This window comes from Mesoplodon mirus (assembly GCF_964341445.2).
Source record: "Mesoplodon mirus genome assembly, chromosome: 14".
Lineage (NCBI taxonomy): Eukaryota > Metazoa > Chordata > Mammalia > Artiodactyla > Ziphiidae > Mesoplodon > Mesoplodon mirus.
In genome coordinates, this window is record NC_138990.1 from 79,298,267 (window position 1) to 79,313,505 (window position 15,239).

At 39.1% G+C, this 15,239-nt stretch overlaps 1 protein-coding gene across 1 annotated transcript in view; it reads right to left on the reverse strand.

Annotated features, from left to right (window-relative positions):
- Window positions 1-12,221, reverse strand: part of RAB1A (RAB1A, member RAS oncogene family) — a 28,285-nt gene extending 16,064 nt beyond the window's left edge. The window contains exon 1 of the mRNA XM_082642002.1: window positions 11,977-12,221. Coding sequence (XP_082498128.1) covers window positions 11,977-11,999 — 23 coding nt within the window. The 5' untranslated portion in view covers window positions 12,000-12,221. The remainder of the gene's footprint in view (window positions 1-11,976) is intronic.
- Between the last annotated feature and the right edge of the window lie 3,018 nt (window positions 12,222-15,239).

The following is a 15,239-nucleotide window of genomic DNA, read 5'->3' on the forward strand; positions in this document are numbered from 1 at the left end:
AAACACCTAAAGAATATCTATAGGGCCTCCCTGGTGGCGCAGTGGTTGAGAGTCCGCCTGCCGATGCAGGGGATACGGGTTCATGCCCCGGTCTGGGAGGATCCCATATGCCGCGGAGCGGCTGGGCCCGTGAGCCATGGCCGCTGGGCCTGCGCATCCGGAGCCTGTGCTCCGCAACGGGAGAGGCCACAACAGTGAGAGGCCCGCATACCGCAAAAAAAAAAAAAAAAAAAAAAAAAAAAAAGAATATCTATAGCCATCCTTGAGTAACATTTTGGGCAAAATGCTAGAGAAAAAAATTTACAGGGACATGGCATGTTAAAAGGACAGACGCCAACCTCAATGGCCAAGGCAACAATTTGAGCCACAAAGTAAACAATCATGTACTGGATTATAACCCAAAGAATAAAATAAATATCCATGAGTCCGTAAGTGTATAAATCATTAACTAAATAAATAGGAGAGGAGAGACAACAATTCCTTACATGAGGATTCAAACTAATGCATGTAGAAGGAATGAGAGAAATAGAAAATCACTGGTAGATTAACTGCTGCAGGCAAGATCCACTGATGAACGCTAAAATTAGTGGGTGAAACTTCAAGGAGACTTAGGATATTTTCACGGCCTCAAAATTTGTCCCCCCCAAATATTTATTACTGCAGTGGTTTTAACATATGCCCACAAATTCTTTGAACACTCCTCCCTCCAGGAAGTGGAGCTTAGTTTCCTTCCCCTGAGTGTGGGTTCTTAACGACTGGTTTCTAAGAGAGTGTAGAAAGGGAAAAATAGTAATTTTACACTGGAGAAACCTGACAGATGCCACTTCTACTAAGTGATCAACGTGAACATCACCAACAATAAATCATACTGATATTATGTACCTTCTGATATGATGTAATGAGTAGAGTGCTTCACCTCTATGGTATCTCTCTCCAAATCCATAACCCCAGTCTAATCATAAGAAAACATCAGACAAATGCATATGGAGGGAAATTTACAAAGTACCTAAACTGTTCAAAACTGTCAAGGTCATGAAAAATAAGACTGAGAAACTCACAGACTGAAGGAGGCTAACATGACATGACAATTAAATACAATATGGTATCTTGGATTAGGTTCTGGAACAGAAGAATGATATTAGTGGAAAAACCAGAGAAATTGGAATAAAAGTCTATAGTTTAGTTCACAGTTTACCAATGTTAATATCTTAATTTTGATAAATGTACCATGGGATATAAGATGTTAATATTAGGGGAAGCTGGGTGAAGGGTATACAGGAATTCTCTGTACTACTTTTGCAACTCTTCTGTAAATCTAAATTTATTTCAAAATAAAAATGTTTTAGAAAAACAAACTATGAGGACATTAGTGAAATAGGTACAATCTCGTTGAAAAGCTAGCCCCTGATATTTTTTAAACATGAGAGACATATTTTGTGTTTTCTCGAGTTAAATCAACAATCATAAACCATGCTGGATTCTGTAAAATAAAAACTTCGCTTTTGAGGCACAAGTATTTTTTGAGAATATTAATTTAAAGTGGAAATAATTCAGTGAGAAAGTAAGACAGTTAAGACTGACATAGATTAAGGCTCGATGGAAAGGGGCAGATTCAACCTTTTAACAATTGGATGGTGGGATGTCAAATACGGTAGCAAGTGAAAAATTATTTTTGCTATCAGTTTCTCCTTAAGTCTACTCCTGGTCTACTTCAGCAACACTCTAGATCCTCTATTTCCATTATTTATGATCTGAACATAATCGTGATACCCATGCCATTTTTGCATGTAAGCATTAACATTTTCTATACCTTAAAAAACACCACTATTGTGAGAGCATGAAACAATATTTTTAAAAAGTTACCAAAACCCATTTTGACTCAAAATTCGATTTAGGTAAAATGTTTTCCTTTTTATGAAGTTACCAAACTACATCTATAAAATATGAAGTAGGAGATGAATCTGCTTGTTGCTGAATCTAAAATACTACTCGGAATTCTATAATCTTAAAAGAGACTACTACGTGATACTGTTATGTAAAAAGATTATAGACTATGTTTGTCTAGTATAACCCATTTTTGTTAAAAAAAAATTTGTACACACATAAAAGATTTGGGGAAAGAATGGACACTTCTAAATTGTACGATTACACTTGATCTTTTCTTTATATTTTTTAAAAATAGTCTGCAGTCAGACTGTATTACTTTTCTAGCCAGAAAAAAAAAGTCATTTGAAGGGAGGAAAAATTGTTAATCAATGATTTATTCAATGACTGAACAACCTTACAAGTTCTTTCAGCATACCTGTCCTAACACAAATGACATCTAAGTAGGTAAAGTAGGTCAAGGTTGTAAGCAGACAGCACTGGCACATTCCCAATATAGCCACAAAGATATGAAGTCAACTTTTTGGATTAAATAAGAATAAACATTTTTTTCTTCTTTTATGAAACAAAATTTGGATTACCAGACATAGTTCACCTGTCAATGAATATAAGAGATAGCTGACTGGCATTAATACAAGTTTCAACTACCCTTTGGAAACACACCAAGGAAGACAAAAGTAAACAGTGGAGAACTATATAATTGTTTTTATCCAAACAGTACCCCCAAAATACAAATTTCACAGTGTCAGCTATAAGTATACCTTAGAAAAGGCCTGCTATTTTAAAAAGTTCAATGGAACCTAAATTCGTTCTCTTTCACTTAGAACAAGTTCACTTGCATGATAGGAATCATTTAGTTTTTATCTTTTTATAAAATCATACTTGAAAACAGCCTAAAACTAAGCTAACATAACAAATTTAAAACAAAATCATGGTTATGATATTATGATATAGTGGCCAAATAAACTTGAATTCACTTTTAAACTATACACTAGTCTATTAGTCTTTGGGGTATGGAATGATTAATAAAACTTGAGCTGCAATAATTGTGCTTGACATCTACTTTTCTTCTTCACTCACTTTAAGTGTGCTCCACAGAACACAATTCAAAACTGACCATCAGGGGACTTCCCTGGTGGTCCAGTGGTTAAGATTCTGCACTTTCACTGCAGGGGGTGTGGGTTCTGGGCAGGGAACTAAGATCCCACATGCCATGTGGTGTGGCGGCAACAACAACAAAATTGCCCATCAGGCTGGATAAAAGAAGTAAGAACTTTTAGTTACTTCATATGCTTCTATATCATTTGAATTTTACAGAGTACATATTACTTTTGTGATTAAATTGATAAAAAAACCAAATAAACCTTCAGCTATGGACAAAAGCAGCCTGTTAGTCAAAATAAATAATTACCAAGAATCTGAGAGGACAACAGTCTTTCCTCCATATTTAAGAAAATAGCCAAGCAATTTTTTAAAAACTCTCCCCATAACTGACCCCTAAAACTACATTAAAACAAATATTTAGAGACAATAGCTTAATTTTCCAGGTTCCACTTTATCTCTGTTTAAAACAGTGTTCCAAAAATCCAAAGCTGGAATTCTGAAAATGAGGGAAACTTTGGTTGTTCTGAAGAAGTAGTAAGCCATACAACAGGACAAAAGAGTAAACGGTCTTACCACGTAGATAACAGCAAATATTTAGTGAAAAACGCACCAAGGAGTGTCCATACCTCCTTACCTTTCAAAGCCTGCATGGGTCTTAGACCTGGAAAGAACTGTATTTGAATTCAGGTTTCATCATATACTAGCTACAAGATCTTGAGATAAGGTACTTAATCTATCACCATGAAGCTCTATTTCCTCATCTGTAAAAAGGTTCAATTAGCACTCTCTACCACCCAATTAGGCTCTGGTCAAGATTATAAATATTGCCTCTAAAGCATTTAGCACAGTGTCTGGTACAGGAGCACAATAAGTGGCAATTATTATTATTTTTCCTTCCTCCCTCCAAATCAGGATGCAACCTGATGAAAAAATCTCAAGAGCTACAGACAAAAACTTTGAAGCTATTTATCCAAAGTTTCAGTACAGATGATGGGTGACAAAGTATCACAGGAGTTTACCAGTATAATCTAAAGTAAAAGTGTAAAAATTACCAGCTAACAGTTATAAGTACTATGATCACAACTCCCAAAGTCTAGCAACACATGGAACAGTAACACGGTCTGCAGCAAATGTGCCTGCCTCTCCAGCAAGAGACAGGCATTCTCTGCTTTACTTGCTTTTCTCACAGAAAGACATCCATGACTTTAAGGCCCCAAGTATAAGTATTCAAGAATAGTCATGAGGGTAGAAAAACTGAGAATGGATAAGATAATTAACTTCAAGCCTAGAGAAGCTTTAAATATCAACCCAAAACAAGATGTGAAGAAAGTCAAAGGGCCATTCACAATACATACCTCACAAACCCTTCTTAACATTTTTAAAAAGGCCTCTCCAATCACGAATTTTAGACATAATTGACCACAAAAATGCTAGTCGCCTAATTAACTGGATTAATTTTAAATTCCTAGAAGTTAAACACACACACTAAGCTGGAAACAGCATACTTGGACTGTAAAATCACAGGCCCTTGAGTTAAAATTCCAATTCTACTGCTTCCTCTGAATGCCCCTGGGCAAGCCATTTAACTCCTCTCTGGCTCTGATTGCTGTAAAATTAGGACACTATTTCTTCATACTATTAGGGGAAATAATGGACATACATAAAATTTCTGACTAGTGGTGGGAACTCAAATTGTTATTTGTTGACCTTATCCCAAGACGAGTGTCAAGGCTTCTGGAGAGTCCTCCTCGGTGCTGTGTTCCTCTCCAGCTAAAGCAATATAACTAAAACTTTGTGTCAATAATAGAAATCCTAGGCCCCTTCCCCAAGTCTTTTGCACTATTATGCCATCTTATTCTTTAAAAATATCACAAGATTTAATTTGTGCTAATACTGTTAAATTGATTATGCTTGTTTGAGCTTGAGTCATCTTAACTGGTAAGCACCTGGGAGCAAAGTCCGTGTTTTATAATTAAAAAATAAAAACCCCTCAACTCCTAGCATAGTCTAACTGATAAAAGAGAAAGAAAGGGCTGGCTATTTTCTTTACCAAGCTTTTTTTCCCCAGGGAAATCAAATTGTGTGTGCGTATGTGCGTGTGTGTGTGTATGTGTGTACATTCACTGGAAGATTTAAAATATCTGTATTGAAAACATTTTTCAAATAGACAAGGTCAGAGATCAATGTGTAATCATTAAATGTGTTAGAAAAACATTAAAACTGAAACCACCTGCATATATATATTACATATATTCTTACATATATTCTAACATCCCTTACTGGAATACACGTGTCAACTCCTGCATAGCACTGTACAGTTTACTCTTGAGACTCAGAACTGAGGCGGTACTAATCACGTTATAAAGAAACAGGCTCAAAAGGCATATATGACTTTTATGAGGTAAGTGGTGGTGTGAACTTAAACCTAGGGTTTACAACTCTAAATGCTGGGGTTCTTCTGTTTTTTTCATATCTCACCACATTCCCTCAGTGATATATACTCAGATATGATAAAAATGTCAGTAAACGTGTTAAGTCCTACTTTGTATATAAAACCTATCAGAATGAATCAAACCACCTATGAACTAGCACACAGACCTGACCAAATATAAAGAAAAGTGTAATTCACTGCTTAAATTAACTTAGAACATTTGTCTTAGTAGAGAATAAGTTAGCTCAGCTCAAAAGCGCATGGTAAATTTTGGAGTTCAGACTACATTAGCTTTAGTAAGTGATGAACCCAGTTGCTCTTTATGAGGACAGATGCCAGCCACCAACCCAAAAATTAAGCACTAAATAATTAGCCAGTGTATATTTGACAAAGTTGCTTCAAACGTCCTTTTATAAATCTGGCTACCTAACTATTTTTATAAATCCCATCTAATTCAATTAAGACTATATTACATATTACACTTGGCTATGCATTTATCCTAATTACATCCATATGAACTTTAAGGTAGTAAAGATACTGCAGAGATGACATTGTTCTTAATGTGAACACTAATGTTCTGTGAACTTACTCTGCCTTTGTTTCAAGAATCTTGGTAACACTTCATATACTAGTAACTTAATGAGAAACAAACAGGTAAGCATTTTAATAAAAGGAGAAGAAAAGCACAGACTAGGTCATCAAAACAAAGCCACGCCCAAATAAATCTCACATTTCGAAATTAATCAGTTCAGGATACCAGATTTAATATTAAACTCTGTCCCTCTTGGGTTAAGAATTGGTAGTGAACATTCTCTTTTCTGTTTTCAATCTTCTAAATCAGGCATTCTTAACTTGAGGTTCATGAATAGGCTGAGGGAATGTGAACAACTTGCAACTTCATGCAAAATGTTACGAGTACGTATACACATAGGGAGCAGATCCACAGGATTCATCAAATACTCCTAAGGGTACATGACCATAAACGGGTTAAGAATAACTGCCCTAAACCAAGTTACTGGAAAATATCTATGGGCAGAGTAGCAAGGACAAAGAACAATTCCACTTAAGTACTATTGTTATTCAAAGAAAATACATTCAGACAAGTTAAATCCATCATTGTTCCTAGAAAACTTCTATTATATAATTCACTCAATTTCCTTTGTAAAGATCACTAGTTTGAGATGCAGACTGCAGAAAATATCCTGGGTAAAGACCCTAGCCAAGTAGCTGGCACAAAGAGTAAGCACTTGTTAAATAGTAGCTATTATTATTGAAAATAATGTTTCCAAAGAGTGTTCACCTTTGTGAGCAAAGGTAACACTACCTGTCAGAATTGGGAATCTATAAACATGGAACAGAGTAAACAACTGGAACCTATCAACAATCTTGGATTTAATAAAGTGGGGTGTTCTGACCAACTGAGCCATCAGTCACAAAAGTACCAAGGAATATTTCACTTCCTACCTCTCCTTTGTACCCTATTTCTTCACATGTTTAAGTCAGTAAACAAACCAACAAACACTTGTTCTCTGGTTCCCTAAGGCCTCAGGATTATTTTTTTCCCCAAAATATCATTACACCATTACCCTTTTATAATCTGAAACATCACAGGGTGGTTCCAAAGAAAAGCCAAGACTTTGGTTTTTTTTCCCTAAATTCGATTCCAGATATCAAAGAAGCAATCTCTTCTCAGCCCCACCTTCTACAAGAATACAGTGGAATAGTCTGACTGTTCCCCTCTCCCTGTAAGATTAAAAAACAAAAGGGGGGGGACATTTTGCCTAAATCTCTTACTAAAAATCCAAAATGTAGTTCAGACAAACAGTGGTAAAAAGCAGGTAAGTTACACATCTAAAATATCTCCTGCACTGGCATCCTACACCCATTTTCGGTTTCTCTTCATCTTAAAACACTCGAAGTATTTTTTAGCAAACCTTTAAAAATCTCAAAATCTTAAAAAGCATTTTATTTAACGCTGTTTTTATATATTAGGAAAGAGACAAGAGTAGGTAACATTAGCAAAAGGAAGCTATTCTTAACTATCAAAAATGAAACTTAACTATTACAACTACAAATAGTAAAACCATCATACATGTACAATCAAAAGTTGCCAAGGAGAGAAAACACACATGGCCAAAGGACTGCTGATAGAATATGAATACAGCAAGATGCTTAGCACTTGTTAATCATAATCACTTAAATAAATCACTAAGATTGCTTCTAGAATAAAAACTGAAATATTAAAGAAATTGCTCAGAAAGCAAAATTCTCTTTAAAAGTCAACTAAACAGTCGGCAAGAGAACACTTGATTCTGAAGCTCCTCCATCTTTAGGACAAAAAACAAAAACAAACCTTGAATATGTAAGAAACCGTCAACATCTTATACTTTAACCTAATTATGATGAAAAGGAAGAAGAAAATTTTAAATGCAAAATTTCTGTTTCTTTCAATGATCCTTCAAGATCATCCATTCACACAAAACTCTTAAGATGGAAAGTCTATATAGCTACTGGTAACTTACATTACCCAAAGAATTACATACATTGATTCTCTACGGACATTAAATAATCGTATTCTGAGTAGTGAGAATACCTCTTCTTTAAACTTCTTTGAATTTCTCAAATCATTACCAACACTACGAAAAAGTCATCAAGGCAACCTACAAAAAGAAAATCAATTTTTAGTTGATTTCTGCTTCTTTTCTAATAAAAAAAATCTAACTAAAAATTATGTAAAAGGCAGTAATGATATACTTATTAATGAAATTACACTGTCAGACAGATAACAGAACTGATTAACTTGTTTTTACCTTTAAACCCTTAAGTTAAAAGACAGATTTATTCAAAGCAGAGTGCTGACCAAAAAAAAAAAAAAAAGTCAGATGTTCCTTGAGTCTACCATGACAAAAAACAAAGTTTAAGAGACTGACTAAAACTTAAACCATGATATTTTAAAAAGTTAAAAACAAGGTAAAAAAATTTTTTAAACAAATTTTTTCTACATTAAACTAGTCGATCCAAAGAGACTACTACATATAGTTCTTCCTACCGTAGTTAACTGGTATATTCACGATAGGTACACCTACTTTATTCTTAACACACTCCTTGATGAAGCGGCCAAAATTATTTTCTTGACACTAAAAAAAAAAAATCTGCTAGAAGCTAATGGATTAGGAAAAATGCTTCTGATATGAGAATAATGTTAAGTATTTCTTAAGCAGTGTGCTGAAATAATCACTGCCTGCTTTACCACGTAGCTCAGGAAAATCAAAATCTTTCCTCAAATCTCCAGAAAAAAAAGAAAGCTCTGATCCTTTCCATCTACTTTTTCCACCGCTCAGATTCCACTTCAGTTGCATTTTGTTTTTGTTTGTAGCATTTGTAATTCAAGTGAGTCAGTCATTACCCTTAATTTCTACCATAAAGATAACCCAGGGCCATCATTTCTCCCAAATCAGCCAAATAACAAAGAAAGTAGTAAAAGAAAAAGCTTAAAATGTAATCATTGATTGACATATTTCTTATTCTCCTCACTCCCAAACCAAAAGCTTACAACTAAAGATCATAAAGTAAAAGCATTCCATGATAAAGCTACCAACAGGTAATCGTATGTCAACCTATATAAATCTAAAATCCTGTTCATTCTGAGAGAACCAAACTTTTTCTTTTGTCAAGAACACGTCTTCAGTACCAAATTCAGCAGCACCCATAAAGCAGATTTTGAAAGTTTCTAAAAGGATTAAGATAAATAGTAGATGATAAACCAAAACAAGGAACATTTGGGGGTGCACCTGTAAACATTACCTAGTATACTATTATTCCAAATTAGTATATAAAGTGTATGCTATAATATACATGTATTATAATGTACAATATTGTACCTGGCATATAATAAGTGGCCATAAATGTTAGCTATTAGGATAACACTGTGGAATCATGAAAGGCATTCATCCATTAAAAGTTTTAACTTAAGAAAAAAACATGCAACTTTAAAGTTTAGAACAAGGTTTTAAAGCAAATGGACTTGTGTTTGGGTGATTAAACTCTAAGAATTTCCTTCTTTTCTCTATTTTCCAATTTTTCTCTACTTTTATGATGGTAACAAACTTTATTAAAGATAAAAAGAAGAAACCGCTGAACTCAGATTTCTAAAAATCTGCTTGCTGGTTGCCTTTGTGACCTTCTGTAATAAAATACCATCTCCTCTCACCTTAGTTCTTTTCACTAGTGCTTTTCCAAACGTTTTTCCAAACTCCTAGGTTATTTTACTTAAGAGACAGTCTAGAATATAAATACAGTAACCCAGGTACAGGCACACTCAAGGACATAAAAATATACAAATGATTTCTGGGACTGATTCTGTTGAGGTCATTAATCTAGAGTCCTCAAAAGAAAGAATGGTTTGGCACTCTATTTACTTAAGAATTACTACCCTTGCCATTTATTAACCATTCTCCTTTCTTCTTCCCTCTTGAACAATCCTTCTCACTCCCACTGTTTCTCCAAATCTAATGTTAGTAACTCCCTTACTGGTTTGTTTTCTATAAGGTCTTTCTAAACCCTACTAGCCAACCACAATCCCATGCCTTCTTTTAAAATCTTGTGGCTCCAATCCATGCCACACATCTGGAACTTACCATACGTACTGGTATTTAACATATATAAAATATATTTTTTATATTCCATTATAAGTTCCTTGCAGGTAAGGATTATATTTCTAAATCCCAGCACTACTGGAATGCCTCACATAATGATGTACACCATCTACAGTGCTCTTACAGTTTACCAAATTGTTCTATATATACTTGAGCCTCACAACTACCCAGACAGGAATAAAGATGACTGTCCTATTTTACAAAAGGAGAAACAAATTCAGAGTCTAAATCATTTGCCATGGTTCTGTCCAACTAATCTTCAAGATCTATTTACAGTACTAAATATATGCAGCAAATTTAAGAAACTCCCGGAACAGAAGACAAACCTCCATAAAATGGAAAATCCATGTACTTTACTGTTGCCAGGAAAACTACTAAATTAGGGACCTCAAGTTCAACTCTGCCCAACTATGCAAAACCAACTTTGTCCTTGGAGCCCTTGATAAAAAACTGCAACACAGCAAATTTGACCCTATTAGAACACTGTCTTCAACTTCTTAAGGTATATACAATTTTAATAAAATACTATGGCTTCTATTTAGAACAAAAAAAGGGGACATTTCAGTGTCAAACCACAGTATTACAAAACTTGAAGTCAGAATGCATTTTGCAAGAGCCATGTGACACACACATGACAGTCAGCTAAACCCATGGGCGGACCTTTTAGGGGAAATGTTCAGCAGTAACTGACCAAAGCAGCAAATAAACTCAACATTTAGGTCAAATACTGATCTTTGCTTTAAAAAATTCCCCCGTTTCCCTCAAAGCCTCTGACACTGAAGAGGAATACCAATTAAATCTCCTTCAATTATTCCTTAATTTCAATATGCAAACTGTAGAAGGATGTTTTTAAGGGCCATTAAGGAGAACCCAAGAAAGTCTTCCCAAGGAAAGTGAACACCAGTTCCCAGGAAAGGTGCCAGGTGTGTCACATCTGCTGTGGTGACTTACTGAGTAAGCAAGAAAAAGAAATACATTAACTTTTCATGACACGTCATGGAACCTCATTCCCTATCTGCAAGCATTCAAGTAGGTAATCCAAACCCTACAGATCTATCATAGGGCCCATTCGTTTCTCTTTCAACTTGAAAGCAGTCTTCCTTTTAGTTGGTAATATCACAAAGATGTCCCTAGGTTTTAGTGCTGGTGTTTTGTTTTTCCCTTGACCTACACATGGCAAAATGACTGTAGTGTCCTCAAAAAAAATAAAAAATTCTCAAATGCCCAGGTTTTTGGGAAGGCAATGGGACCGCTGAGTTCGTAAAGAACTCCAGGAAAAAACTAAAAAAGCGAACTAAAAATTTTAAATCGCTTCTCACCATCTACCCATTCCCCTAAATCCCACGCAATCCTGAAAAGCATCCATATTACCTACAACCTGGCGCGGAGGGTGGAAGAGAGAGCCAACAAGCTCAAGATTTGCAAGTAACGCTGGTTTCCACCCCGACGGCTCTGACAGCTCCGCAGACCGCGGGCGCAGGGTCTAACAGTGTCCTCTAGGAGAGTTCTCCTACCCCATCCCCTCCCTCCCCTTAAAAACAGGCCCTACTTCAAAAGTCACTGCCTCCAAGAGAAGCTACCCCTTCCCACGACCCCACCACCGACTCCCCGACGCCCCAACCCCCTCACCAGACTGTTCCTCCGCACCGGCCTGGCACTCAGGCCAGGACTCCAACCAGATCGGGTCCAGGCCCGGGGCGGCTCACCCCTCCGACCCGATCCCTCCCCCCGACCACCCCTCCTCCGTCAGACAATGGGGCCCGACTCCCCGCCGCCAACCTCTCCTGCCCCATCACCCCCACCTCACCCCGGCCGAGGCCCCCGCCTCCGCCCTCCTCGCCCCCTCTAAGCTTTCCCAAGCTGGCCCACGGACCCAGCCGACCGGCGCTCTCCTGCACTCACTATTCGGGATTCATGCTGGACATGTCACTGCAGCTGCCGCCGCCGCCACCGCCGCCCTTGCTGCTGCAGCCGCCGCCCTGACTCTCCGCGCCACGGGTAGTCGAAGGGAAAGGAATGAGATACGCTATTCCAAGAGAGCAAACGTCTTCCCCCACTCCGTCCCCTTAGAACACAATCAGCAGCCGCCACCACTCAGCTATCGCTTCCACCCAAAATGGCCGCCGGCGAACCAGGAAATAGGGAAGCCTTAGACCAAGGGGCCTTTACACAGCCCAAAGGGCGGCCGCACCGCGTGGCATGCCGGGAAAGAGAGTTGCGAGCGTCGCTGTGGGCGCTGGGGAACGACGGTACGGCGCCGCGACCCGGACTCAGCTTCCCGCCAAGCCCCGCGTTTCTGGCGCACGCGTACTTGAGGGGTTGTCGCCCGCCCTATTCCCCCCTCTCCCAACACCCCCCGCTCCGCCCCTCCCTGCTCCCCTCCCCTCGGACTCGCTGGCTAGGACTTCGCTAGGACTCCCCCTAGCGGATTGGCTAAGGCCGAGCGGCCCTGGTGATGTCATCAGTGAGACGTGGCAGCCAGGCGAGTCAGCACCCCACGGGGGAGGGGAGGGACTGAGGGCTGTGCCGGCCGCTGGCGGAAGAAGGGGGTGGGGATCAGGGGACCCTGAGCGGCGGGGAGAGAGGGGTTGGAACCCGAGGGACTGCCTGAGTGTCTAGGCGGAGGGAAGGTCTTTCCTCCTGTGCGCCTTTTGCTGGCCTGACCAGCTTGAGGCTTGAGCTTCCCGGCTGGTCCCAGGACCTCCGCTCTAAAGATGGAAGAAGAGTCCAGGGGCCTCTGCGGAAAACTTTGGGTCTTTGGAAAACACGAAGCAGTTCTTTCAGTTCTCTTCCTCACTCACCCAACCCCACTGGGTCTGGTCATCGACCAGTGTTGGCCGCAAGCACTACCATTTTCTTTTCTGATCTCTTACCATTCCCTTTCCAGCCCCTCTCTGATCACTGTCAGCCTGGATATTGCAGCAGCCTCCGAGTGGACTATCTGCCTCTGTCTCTTCTCTGCCCCATGCCATTTGCACCCATATCCAGACGTATCTTCCTGAAACAACATTTCCATCCCTAACCCCACATCTTTCAGTGCCCCCACGTTGCGTGGATGGAGCACAACCCGGAGCCAGACAAAAATCGTGATCTTCCTGCCCTGGTTCCAGCCTTCGGGTTGAATTATACTTATTTTTAGTTGTTATTTAATTCTGAGCCATTCTACAAGATTGACAAGTAATAAGCAATAGCACAGGTCATCACTATACAATATCTGGAAACTTCAGGAGTAGTATTAACACTACATTTAAAAAAAAGCTTATTGTCTTAACAGCTCTCTTTAATCAGCTCAGGAATTTAAATCTCCACTAAACTTTAACACATTATCTTGGGTTACTTAATTACACAGGGCATAGTATAATACATTGGCCAAAGTTTATCTTCCAACTTGTTCTAAGAACCGAGAAAATTATCTCAAAAGAGTGGTTGCATGATCACTTTAAATTCCCATGACACCAAAATATGGAAAGAAGGCAATTCTTACTTCTACCCATTTACTAACTACACCCCTTTAACGCACAAATTTAACGCATGCGCTTTAGTTGACCACCTCATCAAACAGTACACTAGAATTCCTTCTCATCATGTTGGTTTCTGAAATGAATGTGGTCAACACGTCAGAAGTACCCTGAATGGATCAATGATAGACGTCAAAAAGTGTTTATTACCCTAGACTCTCGTCCCTTCCTGCTTATTGTGATTTCACAGAAGAAAAACTCAGAAAATCTCTAAAGAATTCATCTTGAGGGACTTCCTTGGTGGTGCAGTGGTTAAGAATCCGCCAGCCAATGCAGGGGACACGGGTTTGATCCTGCCACGCAGCACCTAAGCCTGTGCACCACAACTACTGAGCCTGCACTCTAGAGCCCGCATACCACAACTACTGAAGCCCGTGCACCTACAGCCCGTGCTCAGCAGCAAGAGAAGCCACTGCAATGAGAAGCCTGCGCACGTCAACGAAGAGTAACCCCTGCTAGCCACAACTAGAGAAAGCCCGCGTGCAGCAATGAAGACCCAACGCAGCCAATAAATAAATAAATAAATAAAATTTATTTAAAAAAAAAAAATTCATCTTGAGCCAAAGATAAAAATTCTAACCTGTTCCTCCCCTTTATTATGTTAAGATATGTTCCCTTTACCCACTTTGATGAGAGTTTTTAATGATGAATGGATGTTGAATTTTGCAGAAGACAAACTTTTTGCATCTTTATCACAAGAGGCCTTGGAGCAAGTTAGAGCAAGTTGTCCACTGAGCTGGGAGTAAGAGTTATCTCTTTGAATGTTTGCATTTCAAAGATATAAGAAGCAGAAAATGATTTATAATTGCAAGCTTTCTAAAGTAACTGCTCTAAGAGGGGGTCCTGTGGCCTGTCTGGCTGTCACCAAGTTTTGGCTGGAATAAACAGTAAATTCTCCAGGCAATATTGTGCTTTCTCAGGCAGGCATTTTAAGGGGGGCTGGGGTCATCCTAAGAACGTGGCCTCGAGCTGTTAGAAACGATCCTGGTGTTTGTTCAAATCTCTTGGTGTGTAGGGGTGAGTGGGTGGGGTGGATGGTGTAGACAAAATCATTTGTGCTGAAAGTCCATAGTATTTACAGGCCAAGGTTGAGACCTAGTTGAGAAGAGGGCTCAAAGGAAGTTGACCAGATTTTGGCCAAGGAGAGAGTTTTTGTCAAGACAGAACTCTGGCTTTAAGATGTCCAACAACTGTGTGAGAACCATCCCTTTATTTCAATGACTCTAAAGTACCACATTTGATACAGATAGTAGGCAGCAATGGTGAAAAATCTTAGTAAAGTTGGAAAAGGTTTCCAGGACTTGAACTTCTGTCACCACCTGCCCCTTCCTCCAGATACCCCCTCCCCATACCCAACTTTACCCTAAAAGTATACCCACAACACACATTCAGCTCATCCCCAATTCAGTTTAAGGGGTTTTCCACTCCTCCTCTACTTTTCCTCACCTCTCCCAACCTACAGAAGATCTCCTATTGCCTTAGGGCTGAGAGAGAGTTTCAAGGCGAGGTTACCACTCCACCTCTGCTTTCTCCCTCCAAAACAGGAAGGTGGAGAGGATGTAGACTCTTGCTTCCCTACATCCCCCCCATCAAGTCTTCTCAACCTTGTGCAAGACTTGAAGCTGGATGGCATTGGCTGAACCATCC